This window comes from Alligator sinensis, unplaced genomic scaffold, assembly GCF_000455745.1.
Source record: "Alligator sinensis unplaced genomic scaffold, ASM45574v1 scaffold476_1, whole genome shotgun sequence".
Classification (NCBI taxonomy): Eukaryota; Metazoa; Chordata; order Crocodylia; family Alligatoridae; genus Alligator; species Alligator sinensis.
Window position 1 is genome coordinate 490,648 of NW_005842444.1, and position 13,917 is coordinate 504,564.

Genomic DNA, 13,917 nt, shown 5'->3' on the forward strand with positions numbered 1-13,917 from the left:
AGATGCTGGCCTGGCATGGCCCCCGTAAGCCTAAGGGGGCAGGGGGTTTATCCTCCCTGGGCTGGGGGCTGAGCTGAGCCGGCCTGTAGGTGCTGCTGAGAGCGGCCACAGAGTGGCCAGCCCGGGCTGGGCTGGCGAGGCAGGGCCCTTCCCAGCTGCCTGTATGTTGGGCTGAGGCCAGGTGAGCTGTGCGCCCAGACTGCTCCCAGCTCCCCAGGCCAGGCCAGTTTGTCCTGGAGCCGCAGCCAGCTAGGAAGGTCCCAGAGGGGCCAGCCCAGGCTGGGCCACAGGGGCAGGGCCCTTCTCAGCCAGCTGTGGCTCTATGTTTAATCCCCACTTTGCCTGAGGCACTGCCTGGGCAGTGTCTGGTCATGCCCCACCCCACTTAAGGACAAGTCTGGCAAGGGCTGCTTCCCCCTCCAGGCACACCCTAGCTGGAGTCCCTGCAGACCTGGGTGGGGGTTTAAACCCCTCTCCAATCATACTTATCAGCCTGGGGCTGGCCACACACCCCAGATCAGCTTCCCTCCAGTGTTGCGGCTGCTGCAGAACAGAAGGGAGGGCTCGCTCGAACACTCCCCCGGCTTCTAGCCTGAGCCACTGCAGGCATATGCCTGAATTTCCGGAATCAGAAGTGAATGTCTATTCACTTGCAAATTGGTTCAATCTATGCAGGTTAGACTAACCTGCAAATATTTAATCAATTCAGACTCAGGCTTTTTGAATGTCTGTCCCTAGCCTTTATGACTAGATTTCATAGGCATAGTGTAACTTTTGAGGCCATTTGTATTGATGTGAATGGCACTGGGTGCAGAAGGCCTTAACAAGTGATTGCTTATGTGTATTTCTCTGACCAATCACCTGAGGAAATTTTTAAAGGGACAACAGCCTGAGCAGACATGACAGCTGTTCAACTGTGTAAAAGACACATGAAAGCAGGGGACCTTATTGTTAAATACATACATTTTTCAAACAAACAAACAAACAAACCAACCTGATTGAGATAAAGCATCCCCCCTACCCCACTGATCAAGGAAAATTTGAGCATGTTCCTCAACATTTTATGACAAATATTTTAAAGATCATTCTTCCATAAACATGCAGAGTTTTGTCATTGAAACTACTGTCATTCTGCTATGCAAAGAGGACTGAACTCGGTGGAACAATTCAGTGGTGACAGGTGCAAGTAAGGCTTGGGTCTGTGTGCACCAAGAGAAGGGTCAAACCACCCACCACAAGCTCCACCCCACCCCCTTGCATCCAGCTGGCCTGCTGGCACCTATGCAGCCTGCAGAGGGGTGTCACTGCCCTCACCACCCGCTCCCTCCGGCCATGCCCCTAGGAAGCAGCAGCGCGGGGTGGCAGATGACGACGCTCCATCCCCGCCTGCCCACATGTGCCCCCTAGGGCCTTCACAAGTACCCCGGGGAGTACACATACCCCCGGTTGACAATCCCTGGTCTATACCACTGGTGCCAAATTCAGCTTTTCCAAAGGGCCACAAATTAGGGCCCAACCTCAAAAACACTCCTCTCCCACTCAGTCCCTGAAACCAGAGGTTGTATTTTTAATGCACACCACGCACCAAATACTTTTGATAATCCAGTCATAAGTGTCACAGTGGGAGCTGCTATGCGCAGAGCTCTTTGAAAATCTGGCCTTAATCATGAGTGCCTGAAAAACTGTCTCTGAGGAACTTCGAAAATTTTTCCCAAAGTCACAGACTGAGTCAGTGGCAAATCCAAGATTAGCACTGAAGCCTCCACCACCTAATTCTAACCATTAGGCATGCTTCTTCCTCTCAGCAGGATGAGAGAGAAGATGTGGGAATCTGTAACTTTTTGTTTTTACTCAGCAATAGGAAATATATACATATTTTTAAATCACTTTTTCAAATAAAGGTAATAATTTGATAATGACAGCAGATTTAACATCCTCAATAAAAAGCATGTGGTAAGAGGTGACTATTAAGCCTGATGAACCATAAAAAAATGCAAAAACCTGGTTGAAAAAGCTTTTGTTTTTCCATTTGCTAGTAAAAGAAGGCATTTTAGCTGAAGTCTGCCTGTTGGAGCAGTCACTGCCCTTCCTCTCCCACCCAACCAAGGTGCGAGACAGTTCTAGCAGCTTTCCAACAGAAGAGAGTTCTGGTCATGCCAACAATACCTTGGGAAATTCTTCAGCACTGAGAATGTGATGCTGTCTTAATACTCAGCCATTTCTTCCTGTGTTATTTATGTATTTATTATTAATGAGGCCCATATAAAATAAAATCCATTCTTATCCCCAAGAAGACGGTCCTCGCTGGTCAGTGCCAATGCCAGAGGCAGAATGCTGAGAACACTGCAACATGCTACATTTTTAGCCTATGAAAAAAAAGCTCAGTTCCAAGTTAGTTAATCCTTTCAGATTCATTAGTAAACATGCTCATTTAAAAAAAGCTATAACAAGCCACAATATTTAGGAAAATTAAAATAACTGCTACAAAGTGAACAGCCAGCCCAAAATACAAAGTTCCATTCTTTGAGAGAGGCCAAAGGTTAGTTACATTAATCATCAGGGGGGAAATGTGGCATTAAGCTTACATTTGGGGGTCTGCGATTTACAAGCCTAGCACTGAATCTGACCTGACTGCTTTAGTTAAAAGCATCAGTTTCACTGTATTAAATGGCAAGGAATAAGAATCATCATTTCTCGTACAGCTGGAGGATGCAGAAGCATGATAACAAAACTAAAGTGACTAGATAATAAGGGCCGCCCTTAATCTGAAATTCTGCAGAAAGCAAATCATTTCCATAGGGAAAAGAAGATTACAAGGAAACAGTCCCCCCTTCCCCCCTTCATGAATTAAATTAAAAGTTACAAGCAAAGTCAACAGAAGCATACAGCAGGAGCTGAGTTTGTGAGGCTTCTTCTTCCTCCATGTACAGTCACTCACTGATTCTGGACCAATGAAGCCAATAGGATTTCTGAATTACTCAGGAGCAGGATTAGGCCCATACCCTTACTCTATTCTACAGCATTTTCCTGGTGTCTTGTACTCAAACAGCTGTTTGGGTTTAAGCTTGCAACATGGTATAGTGTATTGTTTTTTACATAGAAAAAGACCATCAAGCCCCTTTGGTCATAAAGATCCCTTTCAAAATGTAAAGCAGTTGTTAAGGTTGCAGGTTTTTCCCTTTCTGGCAAAAACTGTTTATTCTTGGCCATTGCCACTGTGTTTGCAAATAATATTAGATCAAGCACCAAAATAATGATTATCAAATATTTCCTCATTTTAAAAGTTGCACCCAGCATTGTTTTAATTTTCCACTAAATTTGTCTATTCAACATCGACAATGTATCTTGGAAGAGATGGAACTTTGCTAATAAAAGTACATTTTAAGCCAAAAGCATGAAAAAGAAGAATTGAATGGGTATGATCTGTCTATAGTCATTGGAAGAGTAACTGAGGCATGTCAAAAGCTACTGTGGGAGACACTGGAGGACATGGACCCTGAGTTCCTAAACAGATTAAAGCACTTATCTTACACTAAGTCAGTTAACATTAAGCCTGTAGGTGAAAGTATTCTGTAATTTAAGGGTCATACAGCAGTCAGTGGCAAAACTATGAAGCCAATGCAGTTCTCTTGACTTCAGCCCAGTGCCCTACAACTAGACCTCACTGCCTCATTACATATTTACAACATGGTATTGTATTATATGATCACTAAATATCAGGCAAACATTTTGTTTTACAAATGATAACAAGTAGAATTGGAGAATTATGATGGCATGAATAATCATAAATAAAATTCTGCTCAACTATTAGAAACTAAAGGCTCTCTCTTTGAAAGACCATTTACTATACAGGGTCAACACAATTATTCAATTTATATTGTGATCTGAAGTCACAACAAGTTATACATTCATAATGTATCCACTGTATGGACAAGCACATGATATTAGAGAGAAAGTACCTGTTCCTCCATTGGCCCTCTTGTAACATTGCTAACAGATGTTACCTTCAAATTCATCATTAATTATAATCTCACACATGCAAGTAAAACATTTAGTAATTGCATTAATAGATTACTTAATCATAAAAGATCCTGTTCAATCAATCCAAGATCCAACATTAGGTCTTGGCTCTCGGTTCCATGAGTGTGAATCCAGAGAGATGCTATTCAAAAAGACAAGGGAAGACAACTTAGACACAATCAAGTCCCACAGGATTTTGCTCAATGAATTTTCACTGATGTATTTCTAGAAATAGACAAAACTGGGGTCTTAACACAAATATTATTGCCACTATTTTTATTTTAAAACCTTGTACACTATAGGTAAATATTTTCAGCAACACTGAAAGGTAAACACAGCAGTCTATGTCCTGCACTCAGTTTCACCAGTAGAATCCACTGACTGAAGTGACAGACAATAAGACTGGACATGTGGACAGACTTGGGCCCAGAAACAAAACCTTTTAGTATATTTAATGTAATAATTTGTTTTTCTTTACAAAGCCAAATATACAGAATCCAGGATCCCAACAACTATCCCTGAAGTAAAAGGCAGAACTTCCATGAGTGCAGAATAGGGCCCTGATATTTATTCTAAGAACTATGTTCATTTATCATGAAATTATTTTTGTTAGGTTCATGGAGAACTTCACTTCTGAGTCAGTTAAACTATAGTATTGAAAAGAAGAAATTGTTTCTACTTCAAGTTGCCAAAGTATCACACGTGGTTGTCCTCAGCCATTCATGGAATTTCTAACATGAACAAAAGTCCAAAAATATTCTAAAGGGAAACTACATACAAGGCTAAATGTTATCTAGAAAGAATCACATGTGCATACAGACTCAAAGCTTATAAGGTGGGCTGCAGATGGCAACACATAAGCTTACTATCCGAATAGAAATTTGGAACTAAAGCCATTCTTTTAGAAATACTGTGCTAAAACAGCCAGAAGTCTGAGAAAAAAAGGAGTTTCTAGTATCCAGCATGAGTAAGAAACGTGCTTGGTTATGCAGCTTGTCTACCTGCCTTAATACAGGGAATGATCATCTGAAAGACATATTGAGGTCCTTAAAAAAAAAAAAAAAAAGAACCTAAAACATAAAAAGTTTTTCCAAATCAGCTCCTTATAAACCACAATTTTTACGTTGCCAACCTTTTTAAGTTTATTTTTCTGAAGGAGTTTTATTAAGCATGATAGAGTCTCAAAGTTAAAGATAGAAAGCTATGGCAAATATGTAACTTTAAAAATACATTGTCTTCTAGTGGCAAGTAAAATGGGGCCTCAGAAAGTTTCCACTGCATCCCAGTAGGGAGTTAAAGGTCAGTGCTAACTCAAAGTTAAAAACAATGGGAAGTAGAGGATGTCATTCTTTTATATTTGCCCAGTGATTCTGTGTTTTCTTTGTATGGATTTACTTAGGAAACTGGGGAATCCAGCAAACAATGAAGTGATTTCAAGGTTACCTTTTTTCTTTAATAAAGCTGTGCATATCAGAAGCCTCTCAGTATCCCTGTGTAAAATGTTTAATTTACAAAGAAAAAAAATATTTGTTATTCCAAACGTGTAACTTACAGTTGTTCACAGAACTATAGAAGGACAGTGGTAATAATGTCAGCTGTGCTAATAGTGAATTCCCATCATAAATACTTAAGAAACAGACAAATCACCCAAACGCCTTAAACCAGAGCTGTTTAACTGATTATGATTGTGTATCAATAAATATATTAATTTACAGATGAAAAACAAGCATACCTTACTTGAAATTCATTAGCTATGCAATTCACACAGGAATACTGCACATGTGAACAACAGGAAAATTGTTTTCAAGCCAGCAAAAATATGTCACCCTAATTTTTAGGGGTCAAGATTTCCCCTCATGCATATGTACATGTGGGAAAAGAAGCGGGCGGGCAGACTTGAGGTCAGCTTCCTAGATCTCCAAAAACGCTGGAGTTCACCGTTTTCCAGCTAGGGTGACAGAATCTGAAGGGAGGAGACATTTCATCTCAAAAGTGGCCCAGTCCCCTCAGGTTTCTTCTGTCCCACCCTGGGACAGCACGGGGAAGCACTAGCCACCCACTGAAGCAAGAATGAGGTGAGCATGCGCAGTAGCTCACAACACAGCTACCGCCTCAAACTACCCAACTCTGCAGCAATACACGTGAGCTACGAAGAACAAAATAAGGCCTTGGGACCTTTCTGTTTCCATATGATGTGCAAAAAAAGACTTGGTAGACACACAAACATACCACCATGGTCCAGATGCTGCCTGCCCTATGACAAATACCATGTGATGACTGAAGAACCACCAAAAGGAAGCCGCGGCAACACAAAAGTCACATAACTAAATGAGGAAGAGATTTTAGTCAGTGCGCTTTAAAAAAGTCATTCTTTGTTTATTTTTACCACTCATTTAACTTAAATGACTAACATTTCGCAGACAGGAAGTACTTCTTAGAGATTCAGTACCATCTAGTTTACCATCGACGATGTGAAAGGACACAATATATGTTCCATCATACCTAGGAGTTTCTTCAAAAAAAGTAGAGAAAACCAAACATGACTTTCCTGGTATTTTTTAAGGACAAAATGAGACAACTGTTCCTCCCCAGCACTGCCGTCCTCCATTGAAGAAAACCCCACATGTAAAAAGAGCACAAATCCAACCAAGAGAAAAAAAAATCATTTGCAGATAAAGTTAAACTAAACTAAAATCTAAATACAGGATCTAACAGCCACATGGCATATTAAATTGAACAGGCCATATCCTGTTCTTCTTAAAGCCAGTTTCAAACCTCTTACTGCCTTTGGTGGGGACAAGTCCAGGGAGCTAAGTGGTTAAGATGCCATGAACATCTCTGAAATGCAAGGACTAATAGAATAAAAATAGCATAGATGTAATGAAGTAACAAAAAGAGAATACTATTCCCTCTGACCCACCCCAGCATTTGGTTCCTCTCACACACCCCTTGTTGTCCATGTCCTCTGGGTGCTGGATGAGGGTCTGTGTAATTAGCAACATCTTAAACATTGCCTTTAAATTTTATACTCCTTAAACAACATGCTGCAGCTATCTTACTTTGTAAGAGCTATTCATCACATTGTTATATGTCTGTTTATAGGTTTATTAGGTTGTTTTTCCTCATGTTAAGATTGTCAATGTTAAACCTTTATTGAAAAGAAAAAAATAATTTAACGTCAGCCACACTCAAAAAGGACAGTAATTAATATAACAATGTGTAAACTTTCAGAGACTTTTCCTCTCTCCAGAAACAAAATCTTACCAAGTGAAAGCTGCAACCCCTGGTTTATAAAACACTAAGCTTTTGCATAATGCAGAGTGACATATTTACAGATTTTACAAGGAAAAGGAAAACTGGGACTGGGAGTCTGATTTAGACCGGCCCACAATAAAATGGGATGATCTGGAAGAATGCACAAGTTAGAGAATTCACTATTAATTTTGTAGTATGTGTATCAACATAAATTATTATGTGTTTGGGCTGAGATCTTTTAAGAGGCCCAGGGTGTTACATACCTAGTTTCCAGTGAAGGTCTATGGGATTTGAAAACAACTTTACTGGGAGTCTTTGAAAAAAAAGATCAAAACTTTATTCTTCGTGTGTGTGTGTGTGTGTGTGTGTGTGTGTGTGTGTGTGTGTACACATACATATATATAATGTTTTAAATGTGTATATAAAATTATAAATGTATAATTTTATATACACATTTAAAACGTATATACATACACATATATAGTTAGTTAGTGTGTATATATATTATATATACACATTTCAGGTGTTTTTCAGATGCATCCTGCCCCCTGTTGCCAGTTTAAAACTGTGCTTAAATCATTATATCTAATTATTTAACACTGCAGATTGACAAGTACATACTGAATGTCACAGAGTCAAATGAATCCTTGTTGAAGTTCCACTAAAATTAATACACAAATTTGACCAATAAAACATTAGACATAATTCATATAAAAATTCACCTTGGGAATTAAATGAGAAATTACATTTGATGCACACTCGTTTGAACTGCAATAAAAACTTTTTTTTATCTCCCTCTGTAGTTTGCAAATCTGTTTACTGGGTGGATATAGGGCACCATAATAGACAACGGTGGTAGTTAGCAAGCCAGTTCTAATTTTGAAAGTGCAGCAATGTTGTCTTTGAACATGATCCAGGGGTAAGTCTTTACACCTGGTGGGACTGTTTCACCACAGTGATCATTATTAACTATTTGTGCTTATCACTCCAAATCTTAAAAACCTGACCTCTTCCTACCTTAGATACTAAGGAGATCAGTGCCTTGGATTCTTTAATTTCACACGACAAAGAGCACAGGGCAAAACAAATTAGGAGGCATATTATTAAGTTATCAGTGAGCTTTATATTTTTGTTAAAAAAAAACAACATTTTATCACCAGAAAGTTCTTTACTGTGGATCCATCAAAATATCTTTACACATCCTCTGATAAATACAGTTATTTAAAAAGGGCACAGTGTTAAGACAGATGATGGAGACTAAGGAAAGGCTCATTTTTAACATTTCCTACTTCAAACTACATCAGATGTCAGGAGGGGAAGGGCTCAAAAACCTGTTGGAAGGCCTAAAACTGTCAAGTAATTTACACACAGGAAGCTTAAGTCAGGGAGGATGAAGCATGTGGCATAGATTAGAGGACAGAGAAGAGAGGTTGCCTCATATCTATTAGCAAGATGTAAATTAAAAAAAAAACCAAAACACATTAGGAAGTAGTTATTAACTTTATCCACAACAAACATTCACAGCCAAACCCTACTCGCTTTACACAAACAAGACATTACAATGAAATTTAAGTAGATTTATCAGTAAGGGAAACAAGAATGATCCTGCTCCTATTCATATCAATGGCAAAACTCCTATTCATTCAGCAGAAGCAGGGCTAAGACCTGTGCAAGCATTTGGGGGTAGGTGGAGTAATCAAAAAATCACATGCTTATGCTCTGTTCTCAGTGGCCACATCCAGACATGCATGGACATTTGGTTCCCTGGGGACAACAGCAGCGGCCCACCTTGTGCTGCTGCTGGTTGTCCCCAGGGAACGCCTGTGCCACATGCGCTCTAGTGCATGGCAAGGGGTATGGGAGGCTGGGTCCTCGGGGCCTTCCAGGACTGCAGCAGCAGCAATCCTGCTGCATGGAGTCTGGCGAACAGCAAAGTGTGGCTCCAGCCAGCCCGGCTCTGGCTTTGGGCAGTGCATACTGCTGCCATGTGCGCCACTCCATTTTTTTTTCCCTGTGGGTTTTTGTGCCCCCTGGATATCCAAGGATCAAAAAAAACCCTCCGTGCTGTTCCCTTGCAGCATGGAGAAAAACAGAATGTGCAGTATATGGTGCCACAGATGTGTCTGCAGCACCGCATACCGCACTGCTACGCTTGTTTGGACATGGCCAGTGAAGCAATTTATACCTGATGAGAGGCCTAAAGACTGTTTTTTGTACTGGTGTTTTTCCGCCATCTACTATAAACAAGATAAAGGAATTATTCAGCTGTATTCCAACCACAAATACTAAAACAAAGCATGCTTTGTCACATCAAGTGCTTTTTTGTTATTTTTTCTTTTAAGTTTACTTTACAGTCTATTCAAAATAAGTCCACAGTTCTCTGGTAAAACAGGGTCCATCCTTTACAAGGAAGGCATCAAAAGTCAACCTGGGAGTCTGGCAGCCACAGGGAGTGAGAAAGGTTAAAGTGTCTCAGTGTGGGAAGGATCCTCTCAGTAGGAGCAAGGATCTTTGTGCAGGAGGGCTGACGTCAGTGGGAGAGAAGTGGTGGTGGGGAGGGTTGTTAGGGAAATGACTGAGAATTGGCTTCGGTGGGAGCAGGGAGGAATCAGGAGAGGCTTGGATGGCCTCAGCGGGAGTTGGGACAGTACATGTGGGAGTTTCAAAGGGAGAGATAGCTCATCCTGTGTTCCAAGGGGAGGGAATTACCAGAACAAGCAGAAAAAGGAACAGAGGAGTTTGGTGGCTTAAATCATGGGCAGTTATATGTAAAAATTAGACTCTATATGGTGATGTCAATGTATATGGTCTTAATGCCTTGGAGTTCAAAGGCAGGTAAATCAGCAGGTAAAACAAATGGTCATTTACAATGTGGCCCTGCAGACTTAGGCTTGTGTCTAATATAAAATAAAGGAACCTTTGATTTACTGCCTGCCTCCCCACTTCACCAAAAATATATTCATGTTTGGGTGCATATGCACAGAGTAAGGGAAAAGAAAATATTACACAAGTAAATGAACTACAGCACAAAATACAAAGATAATGCATGCAGTGTGGGGCAGAAAAAGGATTGAATAATGCCAGGCTGCTGGGATGGCACATTGCTCACAAGCGGTAAAGCCTCAAACATGTTATGCAAGTCATTGTAAAAAAAAAAAAAAGCGCCAATAAACCTTTTACACCACATCAGTCTTCACTACATTTTGCTCCATTTTTATAAATGAGAAAACATAGTATCAATGACTTAGAGTATCTCCATAAAGGTGGGTACCTTATGCCTGTAAGTCCAGCTACACACTTCTGAGGGGAAGAAAGAAAACATGGACATAACTGTCCTCTACAAACAACTTTCACAACCTGAAAATCCCCTGTGTAGGAGCCTTTGGAGATTACAAGTAAGTGCTCTCTCTGTGGATAGCTCTCCTTTCCAAAAACACAGTATAAAGCTCCATTTGCTTGCCTGGATGGGTCATGTGATAACCGGACCTTAAACCTGTCACTGTTCCAGAGTTAAGTATTGCTCATCCTGCACTTCTGACAAGTGCAATTTTGCACTGAAGATTCTACATATGGGGGAGGAAAGGAAACATTCTTGTGGTCTATTCATTGTTTAAATGCAACACTTATTTCAAGCTGTTTGGAGATTTGGAATGTTAACATAACACAAAAATACTGAGTAATGGGGAGAGGGCAGGTAAGGCCAGCAAATTCAATTTACTGCATGGCTCCTCTTCTTATTGAATAGATATCACTATAATTATGTGCACCAGATATAGATATTGCTGTGCATGCATGTGCACAAGCTATTCGGCTACCTTACCTTGGACAAAGTTAGATTTTCTGTTCCTTTTTAGGGACAAAAAGTTAATGTTTTCAGGTAATATGCTTCATGGATGATGGGAGCTATGAAATATATACAGAACATTAAACACTCAGAAAGCGACTCTGCCATTGGACAACACAGAATAACGAGAATAAATCTCAGTGCCAGCTAACAATAGATATAGTCCAATGTTACAGCTAGGATTTTGCTGTTCTTCTGTGTGGTTCCTTTTTACTAGAAATTGCACATCTTATAACTAACATATACTTCCTCTAATTGGATCATCAATATTATGTAAAAAGGTATACTGTGCAAACTGTATAAAAGAAAAGGGTAACTGCAAATGTTAGTTAGAATGAAAATAGGTGATACACGCAATAGATCAAATGCTGTTGATCTTCAACATATGACCTTCTGGACTTCAATTTGTACATGCGTAATTTGGCCTAGTGAATAAATATCATCCTGACACGGAGAAAAGATGCACCTCAAGTAGGTAACTGCTATCCACACAAATTCTGATGACAGTACCTGGACCAGCCTTGAGAAGTGCTAACATCATGTGCTCCAGGCTCAATGTATTTGACGGTGTCCAAACACTTTAAAGGACATACTCAGCACTTTGCAGAGGCTCGGTTGGTGGCATCACGCTCCTTCCCACAATTCTCTCTTAGGCCAAGCTCCTGTCACCTTCAAAACTGTGTGTTTGTATAACCTTGCATCCAATCCTGCTCCAAGACTCCCACTGACTTCACTAGTAACAGGACTGGCAGGCACCTTATTTGCAATTCTGTGCTCAGTTTCTTTTCTAAGGTAACCTGACTGTATGGTGAAAAGTAGATGACACAGTAATTGCTTAGTTAGCTTTCATACCCAGCATAATTTCAGTGACAATATGGTTGTATGCTAATACAGCAAGCAAAATAAACATGATCACAACATACATAAAAAAGCACAGAATAAAAACTATGCTGTGTTATGTATCTGAAGGATACTGCAGGATTTTGAACAAGAAAACTGCAAAGATGGGAGTTAGATTCTGTATTAAATCGATACAACAAAAATCCCACTCATATTTAGCAAAAACAATCGTTCTGAAGCAGTTACTAGACCTATGAAATATGACATTTAGTGAAAAAAACAAAACTATGGCTAAAGTGCAGTACACATGTGAACAACAATGAACTGTATGATGTCCAGCCCAGTTACTTCTCATGTCCTTGCCCCCCCAAAAATGGGCAACATATTCACAAGCATCTTGAAATCAAATTGAAAATGTCACAAAAATTAGTCTTTCTGAAAACAGGTTTTATTTGAAAAAGCCAAAAAAGAGCAAAACACTCTGAAGACATTTCAAAGGTGAAAGTTGTGATCTTGTTTAAAATGTTGCAAGATGCTTCTTCAAACGTTCTTCACAACTGAAAGAGGGAAAAAAGCTTCCCAAACAAATCTCAGGGTATGGACAAAAACAAATAACCTACAATTCTTTGTTGTGGTTACCATGATTTTATCCGTGTGTCTTGCTACATGTATGTAGGTTTATAGATAAGTTCCCTATGCAGTATTTATAACACAAAAAAATAGTAATTTGATGTGGAATTGCTTTTATGAACCCTTTTAGATATGGTTAAATCCCGTTTCAACCTGCACAGTTTCTTCTTGTTACCTACATTTTTTTTTCATCTCTATGAAGAAAATTATTTAAGAAACTCACCCTCCTTGCAGAAGAATTTGCTCAAATCTGTAACTAAGCGGCATTCTTGATACAAACGTTAAACGCACAAGAAAACTGATTATTACAGCAGGCCTGCAAAACGCTTTGCCATTCTTTTAGCTCCTTCCTATCTTTCATTCCTATAGCTTACATGGACAAGCGTGCGTCTCAGCCCGTAGCACGGGAACCCGGAGCGACTCAGCCATGTTATATATCTCGGGTGCATCCATCACTTGATTTTTCAATTAGAAGGGGGGTCTCTTTTTCCCCTCCAAATTGCAGTGCTCTCCCAAAAAAAAAACCCCCAAACAAACAGAGAAAAAGGTGAGGCAACAAAGGCTGCGATAGTAGGAACCGACCAAAGATAGGCCCCAATCGGGGAGACCAAGAAATATAAAGTAAATAGAAAGGCATTTCTTCAGCTCTCCTAACTCTCCCTTCGCCTTTAATCACACGCCTCGTGTTTGAGGATGCGTCTCCCTAGGACACAAAGCTCGGGTGCTCCATGTCCGTGCGCACAGGCACACCCCCCTCGACCTTATCTCCAGCAGCCAGAAGCCAGCGCAGTCAACAAGCTGTCCTGCGGAGCCCCGCCACCAAATCTGTCCCTCCCTGTTCCTTCCAGCGCCGGGGCGCGCGGAGGAAGGGTGCTGCCACCCGGGGAAACAGCCCGAGCAGCAACAGAGCTGCAGTGCGGGCTGCCCCGTGCCCGTGCCCGTGCCGGCCCCCCTGCCGCTCCGGCCACGGAGCCTTTCCGCGCCGGGCGTCGGCCGGACTTTTTACCTTAACACTGGCTCTGCCGCTCTGCGTCTCCGCCTCCAGGCTCTGGCTGTTGTCCCTGCGCTCCTTCCGAGCGGAATTAGTCCTCGCCTTGTAGGCGGCGGGGTTGGAGGACTTGATGAATAATCCCGGCACGGGGTTGCCCGGCGGATGCTGCTGCTGCTGAGCCATGCTGGCGTTGGTCTGCTGGGGCGAGTGCGACTCCTCCGATTCCTTGCTGCTGCGGTACACCACGCGGCTGTCGGAGATGTGGATGCTCGGGGCGCAGCCCATGCTTGGCGCGCGGCCGCCGGGGGCTGCTCCCGGCTCCGGCTCCGGCTCCGGC

The 13,917-nt window shown here is 41.4% G+C and overlaps 1 protein-coding gene across 1 annotated transcript in view; it reads right to left on the reverse strand.

Moving 5' to 3' along the window:
- Window positions 1-13,911, reverse strand: part of LOC102388033 (high affinity cAMP-specific and IBMX-insensitive 3',5'-cyclic phosphodiesterase 8A) — a 197,665-nt gene extending 183,754 nt beyond the window's left edge. Inside the window, 1 exon segment of the mRNA XM_025212081.1 lies at window positions 13,596-13,911. Coding sequence (XP_025067866.1) covers window positions 13,596-13,865 — 270 coding nt within the window. The 5' untranslated portion in view covers window positions 13,866-13,911.
- Window positions 13,912-13,917: the final 6 nt, after the last annotated feature.